The sequence below is a fragment of the Heliangelus exortis genome, chromosome 7 (genome assembly GCF_036169615.1).
Source record: "Heliangelus exortis chromosome 7, bHelExo1.hap1, whole genome shotgun sequence".
NCBI lineage: Eukaryota > Metazoa > Chordata > Aves > Apodiformes > Trochilidae > Heliangelus > Heliangelus exortis.
The window spans coordinates 7,993,444-8,019,192 of NC_092428.1; the positions used below are offsets into that span (position 1 = coordinate 7,993,444).

General features: G+C 36.0%; 1 protein-coding gene across 1 annotated transcript in view; it reads left to right on the top strand.

Moving 5' to 3' along the window:
• Positions 1–25,749, top strand: part of ADGRA1 (adhesion G protein-coupled receptor A1) — a 241,772-nt gene that overhangs the window by 90,520 nt on the left and 125,503 nt on the right. Inside the window, exons 3-6 of the mRNA XM_071748609.1 lie at positions 337–408; positions 3,978–4,049; positions 14,180–14,251; positions 15,004–15,167. Of these exons, the coding sequence (XP_071604710.1) occupies positions 337–408; positions 3,978–4,049; positions 14,180–14,251; positions 15,004–15,167 (380 nt within the window). The remainder of the gene's footprint in view (positions 1–336; positions 409–3,977; positions 4,050–14,179; positions 14,252–15,003; positions 15,168–25,749) is intronic.

A 25,749-nucleotide genomic window follows, 5' to 3' on the forward strand; every position in this document is an offset into this window, starting at 1 on the left:
TTGATTAAAACATTTCACCAGGGGCAAGAATGCCTAGTGAACTTGTTTTGAAAAGTTTAAATAGAAAAGAAACAAAACCAAGCAGATTATTTTTTTAACATCTAATCTTAACCATTTTACTTGTATGTTTTAACCATTTTACTTGTATGTTTTAACCATTTTACTTGTATGTTTTTATAAACTGCAAATGATGTAGTATTTTTGATGTTGCTACTTAAGTTAATTCTTGGTTTTTGCTAAGGCAAATGAAGGTTACAATTGCATTGCATTTCCTAAATTTCATTTATTACAGTAGGTAAGTGATGATTAATTACTCCTCTTATTATGTCTCTCTAGAGATCTGAAGAATAATTTGATCAGCACAATTGAGCCGGGGGCCTTCTATGGACTTTCAGAATTGAAACGCCTGTAAGTATTAATTCCATTTGAATTACTCTGAAAATTGTGTTTGTATTGACATTTCTATCCTTGGGCAATTCAAATCTGCCACCAAGGAATAATCACATAAGGACACTGGCTGCAAAATAGAAATTACAAATTGTGCTTTTTAGATGCCTTTTTCTTCTTTTTTTTTCCCCCTTCTTATTTTCCATCTCTTTCTTCTGCTTTACTTTTTCCAATTGAAAAATCATCTGTTTGCTGTCCAATAAGTGTCCTAATGAATACATCTATGAAAAAACACACCTAATTAATGGCTTAGCAAACAATATATCACCACTGATATTAATCAGAAATAAAAATGTCATACAGACAGACCAGGTCTATAAAATAAATTCTTAGAAAGGAAACTTTGTCATTCTTTAGAATTTGTCTACTATTCTCCTACCTCTTGCATTGATTCTGCTTGATATTTTTTTATTTTTAGCTTGGTTTTCTGAGGAAGTAGAACTTATGCAGTGTAGTTCCTGTCCACCATTCTTGCATTCCTCTCTTTGAAAATGTTCTCATAGTAGTTTTTGAAAGCCTGGATGATTTTTACTACATTTGTAGAGGGTAAAAATCTAAGTTACTAAGATCCTAAAAGTGGGCCTTTTTGCTTTTATTTAACAAGGACTAGAGATTCTCCTTAGTTCTAGCCAGCCTAAAGGACTAGCGATGAACACTTTTTCAATGATAATTTTCCAAGCGACAGGATCCAAATATCCATGCACTTGCTAACCAGGCCGTCAATACATGCCAGAAATCTTCCTTTTTTTTTTTTTTTTTTTTTTTTTTCTCTGAGGTTAAATTCCCCAATTGCTGTGTACGGAGAATACTGTGCAAACTAATATTTCCATCTCTGATCGTACAGATAGCTGCATTTTCTAACACCAATGACTGAGTTTTAGTGCATTTGAGTATAAAGTCAGAGCAGCAAAACTATTAGATTGAAACTTTCTTCTTCTCGCAGTGTAGAGGGGTAACAACAATACCATGAAGTGATCACAATGAGTGCTAATTGTTGCTTTGGTCGCACACTCTAATAACACAACCCTGACCTCTTGTGGGAAAACCAGGAAACCTGTTCAAGTCGTGGGCTGCACAGCTGAAGAGAGCACTTCTGGAGCTTTAGGTCAGACAGGAAAGAGAAGTCAGGGGAGAAGATGTCACTAAGCATTGGGAAAAGTGAGAAGAAAAGACTCCAGCAAACTAGGAATGGCAATGTTGAGATTTATCATGCTAGATCTCAAGAAAACCCTCGTTCTCAAATAAATAACACTAGGACCAGCCTATAGACAGGAAATTGATTAATTACTGGACTGCAATTTGGTACAAGTTGGTGTAGTTCTCTTGTGAACAAGAAAATCTGCAGTCCTTCGCTGTGCAACTGTTGGGTAGCAGGCAGTTGAGCAAAAGGAATGAAGAGTGTAAAATCCTGTTGAATGCTGAGTAGAGTAATTACTGTAAGACTGTACTTTACATTCATATCTTATTTGACATGTTATACAAAATATGCTATAACAAGCAGAAGCTGAGGTAATAGGGGCACCTGCAAGAGGTCTGGCTATGGCAAGTCAGACAGGCAAACTGCAGGCTGTCAACATCAAAATGTTTTCTGTGAATGATTTGGAGAACTGTTAGTATTTGTATTTGAATGACAAACCAAATTATTTCAAGGGTTTATATGGAAAGGTACACATAATACTGATGAAAACTGAAAATTTACGAAGGACTAGAATTATGGCACTTTTTTGTTATACAAGTGTTTTTTCTTTAACATCAATTTTACAAATCAACATTAGTAAGTTAAACCCCTTCTGAAAAGAACAGTAAATTTGCACATTAAGAATTGAAGTATGTCTCATATAACATGCATTCTGCAGGAATGTTCAGCAAGCTGACTTTTCTTTTTGTTAGTATTTTTTTTTAAAAAAATGTTTTACAATACAGAGGTTTCAGCCACTGCCAAGTATCTTAGTGTGAAAATAACACTCATTAAAATAAACCTTGAAAAAAGGGTATGCAGCCTTTCACTTTCTTAAAAACAATGCTTTACTGTGTGCATGACTTGGAGAAATATGCAATTGTTTTGATTGGTATAGATGAAATTTACTTTTGCTACCCAAATTATTCCCCACATAGTGATGCAATTTTTCCATAAACATTCAGATTTCACTGAGAAATAATGTATTACCCAACCAAGAAATCTAAGTGACTTTGTGCTTAATATTGACCTCTTCTAACAGAGAGCTACGTAGAGATATACATGTATGCATCTAAAAATCACATTTTTAGATTTTCTGCATAGCTTTCACTAGGAGGACTTAAAGAATAATGCTTATATGTATAATTTTATTGTTGTCCATAGTATTTTCTCAGATGTTGCCCCCTTAATATTCCTGACATGCATTTAATAAATATTTTCCCTCTAGTGTAATGTTTCATCAGTGAATTGTACAACAATATATCCTTTGTCTGACAGAAAACTTATTAGTGAATTCTAAATAGATTGCCTTCACACTCTAGTTGATTTGGTATGTCTTCATGAAAGCAATAACTGGATTACAAGCTTAATTCTCTTGTTTGATTACTTCAGGGTGCTCATGTAACAATAGAAAAATAGGGAACTGACACAATATAGCAAAGAAATCAGAAGTCTTTGACTGATTCTAAAACAAAAACAAATTAAGATCAATTATAACATCTTAGTGGATGTATAATGACTTAAAATCCTAAGTTTCTTCAGTTTAAAAAAAAAAACAAACAACAAACAACAACATAGTTGATAAGAAGGAAAATGTGAGCCAGTGTTCATACCCAAATATGTAAAAATTATGTACTTGTTCAGAATGCACCAGAGGCAGTATTAATATTTTTTATCAAAATATATTTGTTCATAACTATTTTTGTCCCTTTCCTATCAACAGGAAGGAGACAAAAATTATACTTCCTGTATGAATTTTTCAGAAAGCATAAATTTACCTTTCTGCAGACAATAGTTAGTGGAACATAATACGTAACACTACTTGTTGTCTAAAACAGCTGCAGTATTGCTCTTGAAAGACCTTGCCAAGTACTTAAAAAGACTGACCTTCTTACTAGCTCAAAAGTTAATTGTCCTCTGGTTTCTGGGATTTCTTCTGCGAGAAAGTATGCTTTCAACAAGATGAGACATTAGTAAACAGTAAAAAATTGAGCTGAATATTGCATGCAGCAAAACAGTCTTTTTCAGAAGAAACAGGTTCTAGTAACTTTGAAGAAAATTATTTATATTGGTAATAATGTGGGTTTTTTATTATTTTCTGCATAAAGAAAATCACATTTTAATGTAATTAGTATAAGTTGCAGTATTGTATTTTTAAATGTGGAATATTGCTCAGTAATTTTAGTATAAAAGCTGTTAAATTTATTTAATTCAGTTATGCTATATTACAGAAGGTTTCTTTCTCATTTGTCTCTAACAATGTTTGTTCTCTCTAATGTGATTATGTAGATGCGTATATGAATAAGACAGACCCAAGATATCATGGCGGGGGTTGTTGATTTTTTTTTTTCAGGGATCTTTCAAATAACAGAATTGGTTGCCTAACACCAGAAATGTTTGTTGGACTCAACAATCTTCACAAACTGTAAGTATAATACCAGTTTTGTTTTAAACTGGAGAAATCCAAACTGTCACATGGCTTACATGAGTACATCCAGCACTAAATTTTCAGTATAAGAAAATTGTTTTGTACTAAAAAAACCCAGCCTGCTCTGCACCTTTTATTGCAATGACCTGATATTTTAACGATATTTCTACTTGCAACTGTAAAATGTATCAGAACTGCAAAAATTTTCATATGAAAAATAGGCTGAACATGGCATTTCTTCTTGAATGCATTTCTGTTTGTAAGCCTTGCAAACAATTACAGGTAGAGCACACAAAGAGACTTACACTAGTTAAAAAGGATATATTGCTCTTTTTATGCTTTATAGATCAATTAGAATTTTCAGGGTACACATTGCTTCAGAAAAACCAAATGTCTGTCTGTTTATGGTGTTGTATTTGACACTTTGTTTGCCATGCTACTTCATAGAATCATAGAATCATCTAGGTTGGAAGGGACCTCTGAGATCATCAAGTCCAACCCTTGATCCACTAAGTGCCACATCCAGTCTCTTTTTAAATATCTTCAGGGATGGAGAATCCCCTACTTCCCTGGGCAGCCAATTCCAATGTCTGATCACCCTCTTCGTAAAGAAATTCTTTCTAGTATCTAACCTAAAACTCCCCCAGCACAGCTTGAGACCGTGCCCTCTTGTCTTGCTGAGAGTTGCCTGGGAAAAGAGACCAACCCCCACCTGGCTACAACCTCCTTTCAGGGAGTTGTAGAGGGTGATGAGGTCTCCTCTGAGCCTCCTCTTCTCGGGGCTGAACACCCCCAGCTCCCTCAGCCTCTCCTCATAGGATCTTTGCTTGAGTCCCTTCACCAGCCTGGTTGCCCTCCTTTGGACCTGCTCCAGGACCTCCATATCCTTCCTAAACTGAGGGGCCCAGAACCGGAGACAGTACTCAAGGTGTGGCCTCACCAGCACTGAGAATCACTTCCTTGGACCTGCTGGCCACGCTGTTCCTGATACAGGCCAGGATGCCATTGGCCTTCTTGGCCACCTGGGCACACTGTTGGCTCATGTTCAGCTTCCTGTCAATCCAAACTCCCAGGTCCCTCTCTATCTGGCTGCTCTCCAACCACTCTGTCCCCAGCCTGTAGCGCTGCATGGGGTTGTTGTGGCCAAAGTGCAGGACCCGGCACTTGGCCTTGTTGAACCTCATCCCGTTGGAATCAGCCCAACTCTCCAGTCTGTCCAGGTCCCTCAGCAGAGCCCTCCTGCCTTCCAGCTGATTGACACTTTCCCCCAGCTTAGTGTCATCTGCAAATTTGTTGATGATGGACTCAATCCCCTCATCTAAATCATCAGTGAAGATATTAAACAGAACTGGGCCCAACACTGATCCCTGGGGGACAGCACTAGTGACCGGCCGCCAATTGGATGCAGCACCGTTCAGCACCACTCTCTGGGCCCGGCCCTCCAGCCAGTTCCTAACCCAGCACAGATGCCCCTGTCCTGGCTGTGGGCTGACAGCTTTTTCAGGAGAATGCTGTGGGAGATGGTGTCAAAGGCCTTACTGAAGTCCAGGTAGACCACATCCACAGCTTTCCCCTGATCCACCGGGCGGGTCACCAGATCAGAAGAGGAGATCAAGTTGGTCAGGCAGGACCTTCCCTTCCTAAACCCGTGCTGGCTGTGTCTAATCCCTTGTCCATCCTGTAGGTGCTGTGTGATTGCCCCCAGGATGATCTGCTCCATAACCTTGCCAGGCACTGAGGTCAGGCTGACAGGCGTGGAGTTTTCCGGGTCCTCCTTCCAGCCCTTTTTGTGGATTGGTGTGACATTCGCCAACTTCCAATCATCTGGGATATCCCCAGTGAGCCAGGACTGTTGGTAGATGATAGAGAGAGGCTTGGCGAGCTCTTCTGCCAGCTCCCTCATCACCCTTGGGTGGATTCCATCTGGTCTCATAGACTTGTAGGGATCCAAGCAGCTCAGTAGGTCACTGACTGTTTCCTTCTGGATTACAGGGGGGCTGGTCATATTCTTGTCACCTTCTATAAGCTCCAGAAGCCAGCTCTCCTCAGGACAACCTGTCTTACTGTTGAAATATGACTTCTGGAGTCATTAGTTTGTCATAGGCAACTGTGCTGGAATATGGTCTAAAGATACACTCTAAGGATATGGTCTCTCAACTTGTATGCCCATAAGCATACCAGAGGGCCTGGTGATCAATAGATTATCAAGAAATTTCAGAATGAGCACTTAGAAGACATGAGATTATCATAGTATACCCAGGCTGTTTGTTAAGTTTTAGTGAGCAGCAGATGACCTGGCAGAAAAGATAATCTGTGCTGTGACAAGGTTTGCTAGTATATATACTAAGTTAACCAGACAGTTAGAGACAAGGGTTGAATTTGAAGGACAGAAGTAATGTACAGGACTCCATGACTGAGCAGTAAAATGACAGATGAAATTTAATGTAGCTAAATACTAAGTCAAGCATGGGAGAAAAAAGTCTGTTCTGGGCTAACCATTAAAACACAGGAAACCTGTTTTGAGATTACAGCGGATAATGCCATGAAAGCATCTTCTCAGTCCTCAGTATAATTTTAAAAAATTAGGGAATGGAAAATTATTTAAAAATTGGAGACTATCCATTGTACTATGGGAAAAAAGCAAAGAATTTGCATTTTAAGTATTGTGTACACTTTCAGTCTGCTCATCTGAAAAAGAAGAGCAAAATCAGGTTCAGAGAAGGACAATGAGGAATGGCCAATGGTATGGTACAGCATAGGAGAATTCTAGGAATGAGGAATTTGGCTGCAGCCTTCCTAGCTGGGAAAGGGACACAGGAAATGTTGGAGTGTAGATGGACATTTTGCAGACCCAGGAGTGTTCCATGTCTTCATTTGCATTTGTTTTCATTCCTGAATGGGAAATAAAATTCCTATTCTGCATCGTAGTGTATTACAAATCCCTTAATTTATTTTCTTCGTCTCCAGCCAGTTCTGTTATTTTTTTGGAAAAACGGGAAAATCATTCTAGAAAGATCTGCCCTAAGATCAAGATGACACCAGGTAAAAGGCTTAAATCTGGCATGCTTGCTGATCACATTAATGAGAAGCAACTATGCCAAACGTTCTTTGATAAAAACAAGTGAGAAAAGATGATGGGAAAAGCCGTGATAGCATGTTGATGAACAGGTGCAAACTGCCTCTCTTTTTATGCATCTCAGATGAGTTGCCGAATTGGGCATGACCTGCTCACATACTGAAGGTTTCTGGATCTCCTTTTGTTGTGCACAGTGGACATGTGGCTATATAGCCTGATTACTGTAGGAGGTATGTTTAAGTCAAAATTGTAAAGTCACCTGTTTAAAATGAAGGTAATTCTAGATGCTAGGAGCAACCTCAATAGAAAGTGTTCAAATCCCTGTTCTTGCAGGAAAATGTGTCTAAAAATTCCTTTGGTAAATCTCCCAGACTCCATCTTAAAAGATAATTAGAAGTGAATTACAGGACTTAAGTCTTCTGATGGTAAATGAACATAAATTAATTTAGAATGAGTGTACATTTGTTCTGTTACAGTGTTTGCCTGTACTATCCCCTTTCTCTGAAGACTCAGGAAAGAGTGTGGCAGTATAAGTCTGTATCCTTTACTAATCTCAGAGATTGTGGAAAAAGGCACAGTACACATACTGAACGCCTGTACATGCTGAACACACTGATCAAACCCCACCATAGCAGATTCCTTTTGTGAAATGGATTTGCCATATCCCTACTCATTCAGCTGACCTGTGTACCTGTCCCAGTGGTGACAAAGCTTTTCTGAGCACATAGATCCAGAGAAATTCTCACCAGTTCCCTCTACACTATCATTAACACTGTATTTTCATGCATCTGGTCTTTGTGCATCCTACGTAAATACATACATTTTCCTCAAGATGGGGCTAACTTTAATTTCAGGGCTTTCTGTATTGTTTTCCTTCTGAGGCACTATTTTATAGCAAAAATTTGAATTAGACCTTTCTTAAGTATAATTCTCAGGTCACGTTCTTGTTACACTTTTCACTCTGAATAATATTAGTTAATGAAATTACTAGATTTCTCATTTTCAAGAATGTTCACCTCTTGTATGATAGCTCTCTTAGCAAAATGAAGGACTGGTCAATATTATTATCAGATTTAATTTTCACATGCTTACATTCCTGAGCCAATAAATCACATGCCTTGTTTCTGCAGAACAGCAGAATGTCTCACACCCCTTCCTTCTATCCTGTCCATTATCTTTCAAAAGTTCACTTAACGCCAGGTTCTTCATGCTTTTATGCATGTTTTGTCCATGCATCAGTGAAAAAATGATGATTCTGGTAATATAGGTTCATTCGGCCTTGCTGTAGTCGATGCAGTAACTGAGTGAGCTCTAAAAAAGAAAAATGGAAAAAATTGTTGGCAAATCAAAAATGGGAAAAAAATATGCATCTGTTGAAGATTTATCAAGTAATCATATAAAAATTACTCGTTTTCTAGACAAGGAAAATTATGTACTGATTTTCATATATATCTAACATAATACTACATAAGCAGGAGAAAACCATCAACATTTAAAAAAGGGTTTTCATGTGAGTTGAATTAACCTAGAAGACCTCTAGTTGCCCAGGTATTTTTTTTACTTTAGCTAGATCTGCAAATAAGTAGTTGTACAGTAGGTGAAAGAGCATTTCCAGAATTTAGTGTATGCTTTACCCATGAATACCTACAATCCAAGTGACTGGCCTTAGTGAACAGAACAGAAAATATGAGAATGAAATGCACTTAGGCTATCCTTTCTTCTTATAATATAGTTTAAGTGTTGTTTGCATCTTGTTTTAATACACTTTCCAAAGTTTAACTTAATTTTTGGTAATTCTCATTGTCCCTCTCTAATTCCTGTCTTTTACTAATCTTTTCATTTTCACTATAGTCTCTCTCCTTCTTTGGTCTTTTTAAAACTTCAGCCCTTTTTTTAAGCTATAAGCTTTGGGTTTTCATTCATTTAGTCTATCTTCTGTTTTTATTATTTGAATTTTAATTTGCCTTCCTACTGCTGACTTTAACAAATGGGGCCATCCTTCATCCCAGTTCATGTATTTCAGTAGTTCTTTACTAGTTACTTTTTTTTGTTTTGTTTTGTTTTTTAATTCAGAAGTCTGTCCTTTGGAAATCAGCAGCATAGTAACATATAAGATTAAATTCACTTTTCATCTGAAATACATTGGTTCATGATTGCTATGTCAAAAGTTTTGACTTGTACTTTTGCAGGTATTAGCAAGCAAAAGTTAAGAGTCCATTTACTTTTGTTGGGTTAGTGATAATTTAATGGTGAAATGCACCACAATCTCAATCAAGAGGAGCTGTTTCCTGATGTACATGGTATTATTTGTTTCTCAGTTTCAAAAATCTCATGTAATGACATAACACTGATAGTAATTATTTGAGCTGGGGTCTCAGTTTGCCTCACCAAAAGCTGGTGATTGTTGACTGCAAGCTGATGTCATCTGATACTTTTCTAGCACTTTCTTGCTCTTTTCCTGTGGTAAGTGCATACAGACTTCCCAGAATCAAAGTTTTAAAACACATTTAAAATACATTAAGACGTCTTTTAATTGCCACTGATTCCTCTGAATTGTGTTTACTTGTTATTCCTAGGAAATGAGAAAGCTGTAATCTCAAAACGTTATGGAAAAGCATTTACATAGTGTAACATCAGTGTATATAATTTTACCAAGGAAAAGATGACAAGTGCTTAAACATGGAAGTGGTTTCAATACCATCAAGTGTGGATTAAATTGCTGAAGGAGCAATGATTTGATTTATGCAGTTGTTGATTGTGGTAATTAGAACTCTGCTGAATTACATTAGCAGAGACAAAGTACAGCAGGATCTTTGCAGGCTGTTACCAAAACCAGTAGGGAGAGCCGTGAGTCCACTGGAAGGAGCAAAGGACATAAATCTTTTCAGGAACCTTCTGAGAAGTATAGAGAGGGAGTTTTCGTATACCATTTACAAGCACAGTTACCAGGAGGAACCAAATAACATTTCACCTTATCTTGTAAGTCTAATTCAGTTTGAAAAATGGAAATAGAGCTGAAAAATCAGCTCTAGGCCCAAGCTGACAGGGCTTTAATGATGTGCGTTTAATGATGTGATGTGTATATCTAAACTGAGTAGGGTGAAGTTATGTTTAAACACTTCACTGAAATGAAGGATGAAAACTGCATGAGCTTTCAGGGATAATGCACACACTCTTCAGAGGGCATGGTGGCTTTATGAAGCCTATTTTAGAACAGGACAACCTACAGGATTCTCGAAATAAGAAAAAAATTAATTAGTAGTATCACCTAGTATTGTTTGAAAACTTGCAAACATAAAAAACCCACAGAGTATTGTAAGCCTCGTTATAATACAGGAAAGAAGACTTGTGCTCCCATTGCAGTTATGATGTATATTTCAGTGAACAAGAATTGAATTTCAAGTTACTAATGAAATCTAAAATTTCACATAGCTCCTTAAATTACTGCAGCCAGTGAGTTGTGATTATGTTCCTTGAGACTGTTCCAATTTTTACACCTTCTTGGATCTGATGATTTGTATTTTGGAAAATGACTCCAAAATGCTTTCACATCACTTGACAGATGCAGCTGACAGTTCCTCAGACAGTTAAAGAGAAGATCTATTGTCTTCTAAGATATTAGCTTTTTTTTTTTTTTTTGTCTCATATATTATCCTTTGTCTGTATTTATGCTGGACGAAGCAGATGAATTCTAACTAGGAGTGACATAACTGAATGCAACAAATCTTCCAAATCTCCTTTGGCCCCTCAGTGACCATGTTTCAGTGCTTTGTTACAGAATTATGTTTGCAATACTTCTGCTAGGTATTGCAGCTGCCATCCATACTAATTCTCTTTATATTTAAATTAAATATCAAGGTCTGTGGAATACTGGGATAGTGCCACTATACTGATGCACCAGATTTCGTTTCTTTAGCCTCATATAGGTTAGCTCTTCAGGCTCTGAAATGTTGAGGCCTTAAATTTCAACATGAGCTACTGCTAAATCTTCCTTTTGGAGGTTTGAAACAGAACTTCCTCCTTAATTCCAATTGTTTGATTAAAGTATACCTGATATATTCATCATCCTGCCTCTGAATCATCAGCAGCAGTTAGCTTTATGGTAATATTATACCATAAATTATTGTGTGACTTTCTTGCTGTCATTGAAGCAACTAATGACTTTGGTGCCAAAGATAATGCACAAAACTAGTAACATGGTGAATCAAACAGACTCAATTTAACAATATCAAAAAATGTGCACTGTAACCTGCCCTCTTTTTATTTTTTCTTTAATTTTTTATTCCTCTTGTCCCAGTCTTTTTTGCACAGAAGGTCCTTACATTAACCTTTATATTAATCTTTTGCTTGTTAATACTGCTTATCACAGTGAAACATTCTTCATATTCATATAGTCTTGCTTTTACCAATATTTTGCCTCGGAATGGTCTTTTGAGTTATTTAATTCCTTTTGACTCTTTTGTGGCATTTCTCATGTATATTAAAGATTTGCAAAAGTACTTAATTTCTGTAAAAGCGCAACAGTATTTGGTATGCGAAAAAAGTTCAGAACCTTATACATAAAGCTAAAATGTTTTACCTGTGATGTAACAGAAAGGACATGTCTCTGTTAACGCAGTAAGTTAATGGCATAGTAAGTACTATCAGCTTTGGAGTGCGTTAATTTGTTGTGTTTGAAATATTTAAAAAAAGGCGATATGGATGTTTTCAGAATTAATGTCCTTATAAATTGAGGTAGAGTGAGCTTTTAGGATACCTGCAGTGATGGAATTTCACAACACTATGCATTTGAAGATATTTTAATGTATAATATGTATGATATGAACTGACAGAACCAGCCATTTGTGGAGTTATGTAGATACCTGTTCAGAAATGTGTGTGTTTTCGGTTGATTTAAAAAGATTTCTGAAGATTTTTTTAGACAAGATGCTATATCCAGTGTTGGAGATCTAGATGCTGTAATTATTTTTTCTTGGGCTTAGAAATGTATTGCTTTATGACTTATATAGCCCTGTGACCATGCTATTAGTTCACTAATTATTAATAATAATATGGAAAATTCCAGAATAATATAAAAGAATTTGAAAAATTGTTTTGCTGGCTTTGTGCTGACTTCTGAATTGTCAGAAAATCTGTTATTCGAGTACTTAACAAGACCACTGAAGAAAACGGTTACACACCGTAAGTGGAACTGCGGTCAGGAATTCTTAGGTTAACACAGGGGATGTCAGTTCTGGCTTGATATCTTGATGGAGACACCAGCCCCCTGAAAGGAGCTTGTAGTGAGGTGTGTGTCAGCCTCTTCTCCCAAGTAACAAGTGGTAGAACAATGGGAAATAGGCTCAAGTTGTGCCAGGAGAGGTTCAGATAGGATATTATGGACAGTTTCTTCACTGAAAATGTTGTCATGCATTGGAACAGACTGCCCAGGGAAGTGATTGAGTCACTGTCCCTCAAGGTGTTTAAAAGCTGTGTAGATATGTTGCCTACAGACATGGTTTAGAGGTATAATTAGTCGTGCTAGTTGGACAATTGGACTTCTTGATCTTAAAATTCTTTTCCAACTAAAAAAATTCTCTGACTAGGAAGGACATATGGAGAGTATGTATTTTCAGTAGACACATAATGGGCATCACTGTCAGGTGTACGTAACTACAACACAACTGCTGAACATTGACTGTGGAAAAGACACATTTTTTCCCTGTTTCCTAAAATATTGACCAGACACAGCCTTCCTCTAGTCTAAATGGAATAAGAAAACTTCAGACTTGGTGTTCTGTTTGTTTTGCTGTATGAAGCCTGGCTACCTGCTAAGGAAAAAGCTGGGATTTACGTCAAATTGGAAATGTTGTCATACTGCAGTGGGGAGAGAGAGAGAAAAGCAAACCACTGTATTTCTCCCTTCTGACTGCCACCCACGAAAAGCTTGTCAGATTGCCTTCCTTGGCCTTCAGCATGATTGTCCTCTGTCATTAAGTATGGTTCTTGATCTTTTTGTTCTTTCTTTCTGAAGCTGGTTCAGATCTTTTGCAGCTTGGTAGATTCCTCACTGGTGAAATGTTGCTCTAAATCTGGATTTGTATCTATCTTCAGTTTAGTATAGATTCTTTACTTTGTAGTCATAAGAAAAGTAAAATAAATCATTATAAAAATGTAATTTTTAATTAGAAATAATGAAACAATTTTGTTTGCCAGCCTACATTTTTTATATAACAATGAAGATCTAGTGAAGAGACTTGAAATTTCACTGATACTTGAAATTTTGTAGTACAGCATCTTTGATTTCAGATATCTAGGCTTCAGAGACTGGATAGAAAGGAATGTATTTCAAAAGTAGATAATTCATATGGTATGAAATACTAATCTGGATACTGCATGAATTGTTTGGTTTACTGGTATGGAAGAAAAAAGTATTACTTAACACTAAGCATTTACATGTTATATTATTAATGCACTGGCAGAGTAATACTGTTAAATTAGACTAAATTAAGAATATGTTTGCAAGGATTCAGCCTAATCCATGGACACAAGAAATAGTAAAATGATATTTAAAATGGAAATGCCCTTAATGTGATGATGGGAAAAATCAGTTTGTGTAAAGTCTTTTGTAATAAAACTATTTGTGTAGTTGCTTTGAAAACTTATTACTGTTTTAAGGAATTTGTTCAAATTCTTCTGAGTATTACTAAATTATTACAGTTCTTGTTTCTTGAAGTGGCCTTCTATATGTATGATAAAGATAGTACTGATAGGTCTGACTCATTAATAATTGTATGTGCATTTTCACTTGAATTCTAGAATATTCTCTTCTAGAATCCTATTCTAATATGTGGAAATAGTCTTATTATACCCATTGAATTTTATGTATACTTGCTGTGTATGATTTGTTTTGAAAATTGCTGTAATTTATGAAAAAGCAATGTGCAAATTTAAATATGTTTTTACTGTTGTCAAGAAAGCAGAATTTCTTAATGAGCATTGGAAAATCATATTCTATAACAATTTGGTTTTCTTCTTGTATTTGCTATAACTGTAAATTCCTTTTTTCTAGAAATTTGTCAGGGAATATTTTTTCAACTCTCATGAACGGACTTTTTTCTGAGCTTCTAGCTTTAAAAGCACTGTGAGTATCATTTCTTATGTTCAGAAATATGACATATTTAAGAAAGACATTAGAATAAACATGGCAGGGTTGAGTATGAATTCAAACAGGATTGTTTCTAGCAATTCATTCCAATTGTAAAATATGCAGTATTTTGTTATCCATGTCTGTCTCACTATTAATGAGCTGCCATCTCTTACCTGTGCTGGTGAAATGGGTAGTGCTGACAGGTTAATCCCATTCCTGACTACACTAGTCTAGCCATTCATATTGGCATCTCTGGTTTTTCTGTCCTTTATGATCTTGCACCTTTCAATGTTTTCATGCATCACATCATGTAATAGCTCTAAATACACAAACATGCTAATGTTAAGTGTTTTTCCTGCAATTATAATAAAAAATTCCCAATAATTTTTCTATTAAATTTATCTCTCCAAGATTTAATATTGTATACTGGATGCTTTCATGGTGACGTCTCTACTTAGAAGAGTTCTTAAGTGAAAGTGTGTTAGAGTATGGCTTTCTACAGTAGCCCATATTCCAATTTAATTCAGCAATGCTGTTCTATAACCAAACCCAGAATTTTTGCATGATGTCTTGTAAGTCATTAAAAGTGGGACAATATGTATTACTCGTCTTTATAACTATACATCCATAGTTAAGCATCTACTTAGAATTAGTTCTCTTTGGAGTTCAATAATTTGAATCTAACAGAAGAAAATCTGTTTATGAAAACTGCACATACCAGTTGTGATCTTTCTTTGCCTTTCTAGACATTTCAACACTGACTCACTGATTTGTGACTGTAATCTCAAGTGGGTCTTGCAATGGGCCAGAAATGCTTCAGTTCGAATAGCGGAGGAAACGGTTTGTGCTTATCCCAGTGCTTTACAAGGACTGTCATTTCGTAACTTGAAGGAGAACCAGCTGATATGTGGTGAGCTGCACTCATTTAACATTACAAACTTAGTGGAACCCAGAGAAAATACTAAAAAACAGAAACAATGCTGAAAAAATAAGAAGAGTAATAAATCTGATTTCCTTATAGGTACAAGAAATTCCCATCTATGATACTGAAAATATAGCTAAGATTGAAAGAGAATGGAAAAAAATACAGTTTTTTTTATTTCACACAATGTGTGTGTGTCTGTGTGTGTGTGTGTGTGTTGCAAGAAAACCACTGTCCTGTCTCTGTCTTAGGTAACATGTAATTAGGGATTTAAAACATTAATCCCTGATGGTAGCTCTACATTGTATACTGCATGAGACCAAGGATTTCTACAGAGATTTATAGAACTAATCACAGAATCTTTGAAACTTTTAACTTTCTTGAAGGACAGAAAATCCCTGGGATGGTGAATTTCATAGTAACTTACATAAAAAAAAGGAAAGACACACTCCTAATAACTATGAGAGGAATGATATGTGTAACACATTTAAAAGAGAAGGGAAATAGGAGTTGACTAGAGTACTAAGAAAAAGTTTTTATTTTTAAAAGCAAATACAATTACATGTTGGGACAGATGTGAAAAGATGTGAATATCAGCTATAGATGGTCCACTAGATGAACTGTTAAGCAGAGATACCTGGAGGCTAGTAAGGAGTGAACTCATGTAAGCAGAAAGCAGAGAAATTTCCCATACCCTGGATTACTGAATGTTTTAAAACCTGCAATACTTCTCAAATACCAAGCTGCCATTTTATAGAGACCCAGAATGGGCATCTTCACAGAGATCCATTTTGCAGCAATACTTCTTTTTCTGGGAATGCTGAAATGGTCAGAAGAATTGGTTAAGGACTTCTAGTTGGTATTTCCAGGTTGCCAATGAATATGCACATGTGAATTTTACAGGGAAATTTGTAGCAATTTCTCAAAATTTGGTACTTTGTTTACTAATAGGACATATAGCTACAGGGAGTTGTTTGCTTATCAGTTTTTAGATTTATTCTATGTTTTCATGGGAGAATAAGTCATGTTTCAGATTTCCTTCTGGCAAATCTTTTTCATACATCTAATAACTCATGATAGTCAAAGTAGTCATCCATTTAAACCTGTTAAAAGCCTACTTTGGGTATTTTTATACAAGCTAATTTAAATAAGTGCGTAGTTTGAGAATTCACAAGGTTGTGCTTATTTAAATGTTTATTTAAATTAGCTTGTATAAAAATACCCAAAGTCATAAGAGCTATTTAAATTTCTTTAACAGAAATGTCTAATCCTCAAAAATGTTTGGCTATAAAGCAATATTTGACGATATTGGAAATAAGGCTGAAAAGTTGGTTTGATGGTAAGATAGTTTTGACTTCTGTCTTAATTATGAGGGACTGACATGAATTATGGTACAAACATAATATCTTTCTGAGAAATGATCATGATACTGGCTTAGCACAGGGCTTTGTTACTGTTCTCCCTGGTTTCCAATTAAACTCATGCAATTTACAGGAGGGAAATTACATTTTCTTGAATGGTAGTGCTATAAATTCCACTTGAGGTCTGAGAGGAGTCTGTGATTTTGCTATGCACAAGCTGGCAGCAGAAATAGATTCTGTAGGCCAAATTCTTCACTCAGAAAAGACCTGTATGAGGTTTTTTTTCCTGAGGGGGCTATGAAGGATTGGTCTTAAAGCTGAGCTTTGATTATTTACACTGATGAGTGAAATACTAGAATTTAGTTTCTAAGTCTCAAAGCTGCATTGATGCTATTGAACTAGCTACTAAGTAGTAAAAGTTCACTTCTGCAAATTACAATTCACATGTAACTCTGATGAAACCTTTTTCTGTTAGAAAATGTTGATTCATCAGTACAGATGTTTGGAAACATGCTGACTTTCTTATCACGCCCAGTTAGATTTTATTTGAAGTTTAGAAAATAGTTGACACAGTATCAGTATTCTTTACATAAATGATTTGGCTGAAAATGATGCATATATTTCCTGAGCTATAAAAAAAATATCGCAAAGGTCAAAATAGAAAGATAATGTTATCGTGCCCTAAGATATTATTATTTATTTATTTTCACCACATCACAGAGAAAATTGTCTGATTCTCCTGGGACAGAATGCTGTTTCCCATACAGGTCTTCTACATATAGTACTTTTTGCATATACTTTTCCTCTACAGTTGTTTATAAATAAGTAATTGATAATTTTGTTTGTTTGTTTAGAGTTTAAGGGATTTTATACATAATAAATTAGATTTTCATTTCTTATCATTATGCTTTTTCCTGTGCTCAGAGTGGATTGATTTAGTGATTGATTTGGTGTCAGTAGCTTTTCAGGTTTATGTAGTCTACTGTCCTAATCTTGGTCATCATATTATAGCATGGACTTGCAGACAGGTTAAAAGAACTAGATGTAGTATCCTATCAGTTCTCTGGGCCTCTAAATGTAGAGAGGTGCCTTGGTTTTTTTCAAGTCACTTTGCTCTAGTCATCCAGAGAGGCTGATATTTAGACATAGCATCACCTCATCACAGCATTTGCAAACAAGCTGGTTTTTTCACGTCAGCCTTCCCATTGCTGGTGTTGTCCTTACCTTTCCTAGCAGTCTGCTGCAATTGCAGGCTGTCAGTGAGCCTGTTAAAGCAATCTCTGTCTGCAATGGCTTTCAGGCCATGTTATCCGAGCTCATCTGTCTGAGCCTTTCATGAGGTTAATCCTCGAAAACATCACTTATGCCTTTTCTCTATCTGTGTTGATGCAAAGCTTGCAGAAGTTTTTCTATTGGAAGAAGCTAATTGCTTACTTGTATCTTTATTATGCCTCTGTACCAAATTTTTCTGTCTCCAACTTGCTTTTTTGTTCTGTTGTATTGAATGAGGGAAAATCTCCTTGTGTGTTGAACTGCTAGAGCATAGTATTGTAGTGTAATAGGTAAAAGAACTCCTAACATACAGCCTTATTTATTTACCTATATTATGCAGATCTCCAAAAACCCCCATGTTGTTGCAATGATTACAGCCAATGAGGGCAAAGGGGGACAATTAGCAAAGCCAGTATGAATGCCTGTTCTTCATACAGGATTTCAGTCAAGAAATGTCCAGAGTAAGGAACTATAAGGTCAAATGTTATAGATAAAATAATTTTAAAACATAATCTCCAGGGAAAATATGGTGGAATTATAACATGCAAAGCACATGGCAATGGCAAATTTTCTTTTTTTGAACTAACATGGCTGAGACAGCATCTGCTTTTATGGAGTGTCTCATCTACTTCAATGAGGGTAGATTGGCCTCCCTGGTGTCAGGAGCCTGTTTTTCAGTCTCTGAGTATCCAGAAGCTGATTTTGAATTCTCTTGTTACTGTGGATGCTCTACCTTCATGAAAATCAACTGTAGTGTTCTTCACCTTAGAGGGGTTGTTTTGGTATGTTCTTTTGCAAGTATGTATTATGAAAAAATGTGTATTTTGTCCAGGAATAGTGCACCCATTAGTTGTACCTTTCCAGTCTCTGAAGCCACTCTACAAGAAAGCTAGGAAGGGACTTTTAAAAAGGGCATGTAACAATACAACAAGGGGTAACAATTTCACACTGAAAGAGGGTAGATTCAGGTGGAATGTTAGGAAGAAATTTTTTACTGTGTGAGTGATGAAACATTGAAATATGTTGACCAGAGAGGTTGTGGAGGCCCCATCCCTGGAAGTGTTCAGAATCATGCTGGATGGGGCTTCATACAACCTGATCTATCAGGAGATGTCTCTGACCATGATAAGGGGTTTGGAACTGTATGATCTTTGAGGCCATTCCAACCTGTGATTCTGTGGTGAAGAGAATTGTGGCCCTAGTGGGCCTTAGGGGGCTGTCTACTGAGAAAAGTATTAACACTACAGAGGAATAAAAATCCTTCTTACTAGAAATGTGAGAAAGATTGGAAGGTAATATCTACAAGTTATGAGTGTCCAACAGTGTTTGAATTATTACTCAACGTCTGAATTCTGTAAACTGTCTGGTTTAAAGTGTTAATGAGTTACACTAGCAAGTTGTGACTCAGAAAATAAAAGTGAAATGTTCTTTTTTATTTTGGGAGGATACTAGACTCCCTGCTTAGGGTGTGGTACTTCAACAGGAGGGATACAAATCAAAGGGACAGATTCTTTTCTAGCTTCTGTATTCTACAATACAATTCATTAAATGTTTCATAAAAAGTGTAAATAATGTATTGGGAGGGAGGGGTTATAGTTGTTAGGGAATTGCTTGTACTTAACCAGCACCTTGTCTTTTGTAGTTTGCCTTACTGCACTGGGAATTAGAGTATTCATCCTCTGAAAGAGCAGAGTCAGGTAAAACTGTAAGCACTTTCTGCTCTGATGCTCCATACCTGTTCACACTGGAACTGGTGCAAAGAAAAAAAAAAAAAAAAAATTGTTTATGCACTTTTACTTGTGCTCTTAGAGGTTTCTGGAATGTTTTAAGGTTTAATTTCTTACATAGAAAGGCATGAAGTACTTTAATCATTATTTACCTACCATCCCATTTTCTAATCTGTATTTCTCATGCTTTAATATCAGCAGAACATTAAGGCATATTTCTCTTGGGCTGCAAGCCCTGGTCTGTTTTCATAAGTAATTTTTTTTTCTATCTTACCTAAAATACTACAAAAATTCAGAACATTCAAGACATTTAAAATCAATTAGAGCAATACCTTAGAGAAAAAAAGAGAACATTTTATTTTCTAGACTTCCTGTATAAAGAAGTTTTGCTTTTTAAAACAGCTGATTTTTTTTCTTGACATATGTTCTTAAAACACAGTGTGGCCTTGAATGCTTTCTCAGCAGTGGTGGAATAGCAATATTTTAGATGCTATATATGTTAAAATGTCCTCATAATTTTATCTGATGTACTTGCACACTGTTTTCACTTCATCCCTAGCAGATTAAGTCTGCTTCCACAGTTCAACAGTAAGAACTTCAAAAGAGGCAGGTACTTTTAGATATTAAAATAGAAAAAATAGATTAATACTGGGATTTTATTTTTTAAAAAAGACTTTTTCACCACTTAAATTTAACCCTGAATTCAGCTGAATGCATTCAGCCTCATTCTGCATTCACTTTTAATGCTGTCAAACATTTTGTGCTAGGCTTAGTGGATAAGTAATGAGATTTGAAGTTGTGGTTTTTATATGACAAAAATAAATTAACTATATTACCGATTGAGCATTAAAATTACAATTGTATATGCACCAAACTTGTTTTTAAGAAGTTTCCTTTCCTACATGAAATATGTTGCAATGACAAATACAAAGTTAAAATTTTGTCATAATTTATTTGTCTTAGTGTATTCAAAAAATTTTTAGGTCTCCCTTGTTGTTCACTTAAATTTAGGGATGGGCTTAATATTATTGTTGCAACCATTTCTTTCTTCACTTACAATTTATTCTTACTATGTCATCACAATCTAAATATTGAACTGTGCAGTTCTTTTTCCAGTATGTAGTAACTGACTAAACTGAAAATCTCAAGTACAAAGAATGATAGATTAATTATCCAGATTTAGATACCAGTCCTGCGGTTTCTTGGCAGCCTGCAGATAGCCTGCTGCATTCACGTGGAGCACCACTGTCTTCAAGAATAGGCAGGATCAAAACTTCAGCTCCAGTTCTACAGGGAGTGCCTAATCATATGGCTAGTTCTAATTATGTTAAAATAAGAGTATTCCCATCAGTAACCTTTCTCAGGATGACATTTTGCAATGTGATACAACTAGTTGCACTCAAATCCTCTTGCAATGATTTCTATTTTACAATGTTAACAATTAATGATTTTCTTTAATAACAAAATATGGGTAATATTGGAGTGTCAGTAAGTAAAAAATGTAACTGTAGATATCTGTTTTTCACAGCTGGATGCAGTAGACTAATTTTCTATCTAACTGGCCCATTTTAAATATCAAAGTTTTTAATAGATAACCAGTTGGTTTTATGAAACTGGCAATGATTTAACCTTTTGGGTCCAAATTCTAGGATTCCAATAAGATCAGCCTCAAACTGGAAAAAAAAAAAAGGGAAGGGAATAGAGTGTCCTTCATTTAATATTAAACATTATTATTTAATCTCTTTAGTAACAGAATTATTAAAATGTTCATTTAAGAAAGCTAAAGGATGAGGTTTTACGACTATGTATTTTCTTGTGTCTGTGCTCACACATGAAAATATATTAAACAGAACTTTTCACCCCTGAAATCTCATCAGTCTAGATCTGTATATATACCAAATTTTTCTTCCCTTTGCTTACTCTTAAACTATATCAGTGTTTTTTAATACGTGGTTTTGTCTGATTTTCTGCATTGTCTTTGCCTGTTTGTTCCGAAAAGCATGTAGAATAACTACAGGGAAACTTATCTAAGATGTATTCATTGGAATATCAGCAAAATGAAGCTCCTTTAATCTTCAGAACTTCTGCCCTTGGAGACTTGACTATCCATCTCCAAAAGCTAGTTGCTCATGAGCAAAGCAATGCTGAAACAGACTAAAACCCATGGTGTATCCCAGAAGATATATTCATTATTCTTAACATGTTAACATGAACATTAAATAACTAGAGTTAAATTTATCCTGATAATTCCTAAACAAAATTATGTAAGCTTCTTTGCCATGCCTCTGTTAATATTGTCCAGTTAGCACCACTGATTATGGTTTGGCGTAATTAATCTTAGTTCTCATGGGAAAGTTCCTTATAAAGCCTCCATCCTAACATCCTCTCTTCTAATTAAGTGGAGTATACCATAGAGATATTTCACATTTTTATTGCACATTTCATCATACAGCACTTTACTTAATGTATGTATAGAAATGGCTTTCAAGAGGTGCAATTTCTAGCACTCAGCTGGACTGAGAGATGTTTGGAATGGCAAAATTTCATGCAACTACAGGGACGAATTCTTACTTCAACAGAACTGTCACTTGTTCAGGATCTTTTATGACTTTTACATTTCTTTTTCGTTTTGCATTCTTGCAGCATAGATAGGTACTCATGCAGCCTGCTGGACTCTGGGCAATTAGGGGCAATCACTGCCACTCTTGAGACTTTCCTGCTGGCATGCTTCTGTGTTCTGAGTGTGTAGTAATGAGATGAAAATAAAAAGAAGGTGGCTAGTAGCACTTAAGGTTTGGAACGATGAGTGCTGCCACTGCACTTTCCAGATATATAAAGTTAATCAGTATATTTTGTAGAGCTAGGTACTATATCCTTGCCACTGCTCAGCCATTTTTATTAACTGCAAGCTGTAATGAGTGTGGGTAGCCATGAGCCTGCTGCCTTGCTTGCCATGAGGATAATTTGAGTAATCAAAATTAGCTTTCTAGTAATGGTTTCTGACTTTTGCCAGTGAAGGATTTTGTGCTGATGAATCTGCCAATACCATAGCTGTCAATATGTCATAGTCTTCAAATTTTGGGATGTGGCATATAACCAAATGGACCCCAGACAAGTTATTTAACTTTGTCGTAGCTGGTCTTGTCATCCACCTGCTGAGTGGTGGCTGAATCTGTATGAGCTGGATTTGTGAAAAGTTACTAGATTTGAATTGTACATTTTTCATCTTGTTTCCTTAATCTCTGCACTGATGTATATTTCAATAAGCCTGAGGAGTTACAGAATCTAAGTGGTTCTCAGTGGTGCTGTCGTCCAGAGCTGTGATTTTAACTTTTCTTGGCACAACTGCACTGACTTTAGTCTTCTGATTTGTAGATATGGGGCATATTTATGAGGTTAGGTAATCCAGGTAACTGAAGCACCACCAGCAGTAGACTATGACAGCCTAGGCCCACCCTACTTCTAACTAATTCAGGATAAATCCTGGGTTTGTTACTTCTCTCCAGCTCCCTCCAGCAGCATCTACATTCCTATCATTGCCTCAGTCCACTGACTTGGCAATGCTCACTCAGGAGACATATGCCTTTTCTGCCTCTTTTTCTTAGCTTTGATTGCTTTGCAGAAGTTTGTAGGAGTAAAAGTTAATACATTTGTAATGTAGAGTAAAATAGTGTACGTGTCTGAAGTCTTGCTCTTTGATTAGTAGCTACCATTTCAGTGTAGCACTTAATATTGCAGAACAAACATAAAGCTTTGATTTAATTATGAGATACTGAAAAAAAAACCCTAAAAACTATCTACTTTATCTTCCTGTCCAAGAAGCATGTATGAGGGTGAAAAAGACTGATAAAATGGTGTGGAATATGCCTTGCCCTGCCAGCATTCTGAATTTGGTGGAAATAAGAGGCTATTAAAAAAACAGAAGCTCTACTTTTTTTCTTTTTTTTTTTTTTTCTGTGAGGGATAAATGAATATGGTAAAAGCCAAAAGAATTATCTTATTTTGGTGTGTTTAATACATGTTGGCATCTGTATTTTCTTGCTGTTACATTGAAATTGAGGCTAGGCAAGGCTTTTATTAAAACCAAAACTTGGCTTCAGTTCTGTATTCATTCTTAACTTCCCTTGCATATGGCTCAGTCTGCGACCTTCTGCACCAAGCCTTTTGTTAGTGACAGCAAATTTTGCAATACACACTCTGGCTTTGGTGTGCCAGCACCTCCAGTTCTTGGCAGAATTGGCCTTCAGAGCAATTTAGATCTTTCTCTTTCTCTGCTACATTGAGTAAATGTGAACAGATACAATTTGCTGTGTCAGCAAATCAAATGTTCAACTCATGTTTTTCAGTTTGTTTTTCCTCACCCTTCCTTTTTATTGGACCAGTTTCTTTACTTTTCCTCACTTCCAGCTTCCCCCCACTGTGCTTTCCATGCACATTTCTTTCCCACTGAGATTGTATACAAATAATAGAGCTCTAACTCTCACTTTTGTCTGCAGGATGTGCCACACTCTGTAGGCACACCCAGTTCAACTAAAAAGCCTGTTGGCAATACAATAAATCAAGTGATTAACAAGAAGTGAAACACCGAGCTCTGGCTTATTTTTCTGTCCCAAAAGCTTGTGGTGCACTGTAGCAAACTGAATTTTCAACCAAGAGGCAGAAGTGTATACTGGGAGTGCACTTACGTGTGGACAACCTGGAGTGATGTGTGGGTTTTCCCAGGTCTGACTGTTTACAAGTTGCCAATAATAAATAAAGCCAATAATAAATGAAGGCTGGCAAATGCATAGCAAAGCAAAAAATTGCGTTTATGGTGAAGTGAACAGCAGAATGCACTAGTACAGTAATCAGGAATATGCACATAGTAGCTATTTAGCTGTAGAGAGTTGTGCTGCCCGGGTTATAGGTCGTGCAGAAGAAAATGCAATAAACATGGCTGAAGGGAAGACATAGTTTAATTTTTCCCTGACTGTGTCTCCAGTGCCTGGTGCTGGTCATGTTGGCCAAATGACTAGCCAACTCTCTGCAGTGTTTAGTCAAATCTACTGCATGGGCCAGCTTTTCTGCTTAGAGATTTGGTTTTGATCATTAGCCCAGAGAACTGTAATGTCCTTTCATTAGAAGTGCATACATTCTAAACATGATCATATTGTATTTAAAATGTAACTAAAATACAGGTTAAAGGTGAATTTTATATTATGTATTTTACAAGCACTTACATTCCATATATGTCCAGTGACAAGAGTATTTCCTTCACATTCTTTTTCTTTATATCTTTTAAAACAGTAAACAAAAAAAGGTCAAAATTAGATGAAAAAACAAACCATTTTCAAACTCAAGAACTGACTTGAAAGGAAAAGACAAAGTATTTAACTTGCATGTGTGAGATAAACTGCTTTAAAAAGATACTAAGGGCATGTGTACGGAGATTTCTTTCGAGCTTGCGTACCTTGCTGTTTTTCTCTTTTAGCTAATGGTTATTTTAAATGGTTTCTATATTTTCAGTTTTATATATATCTTGAGCCACTGTATGCATTAAAATGTGCAAAGATGTACTTTCTGTGAGAAGTACTCAAGTGATATTCTAATTCAGTATTATTTGTGTAAACTGGTTCTTCCTCCATGTGTCCTCAGTATTCTAGTCTAGAGCTGATCTGAAATAAAAGACTGGATCACAGAAGAATCTGATCTTCAGTCAACAAAACCCTTTTCTGCTGCAAAGTGAAAGATAAAGAAAAAAGATGTAATTAATGATGGGTTAGACCTTTAGATTCATGCTGCAATCAGTGAATCCTGGTGTGCTTGGCTGCAATCATGGTTTAGTGCTGACTAGAGAGACAAGACAGATAAAGACTGTAAAACACTTAATTAGCCCTTGATCTAAAGGCCTATGCAAGAGTCGTACCTTTCATTTATAAGTGCTAATGCTGGCTCCAAACTCGAGGGCAGCACAGTGGATTGTCTTGGAAAGAGAATCTTGGAATATTTTTCATATGTAAAAATTAACTAAATAAAATCTCACTAAATTAGTCCCAGAATACGATAGTAAATTGTAAATTATTTTTAATCTCATGAGGTTGTTTTATCTGACACACAAGCACACATAATATGAGCATTTCAGATGATAAATATATATCTGGTCTTTAGTAATCACATAATCAGAGATTTTTCTTGTGTGGGGATGTGCTTGCCAGAGCTGTTCTATTTCAA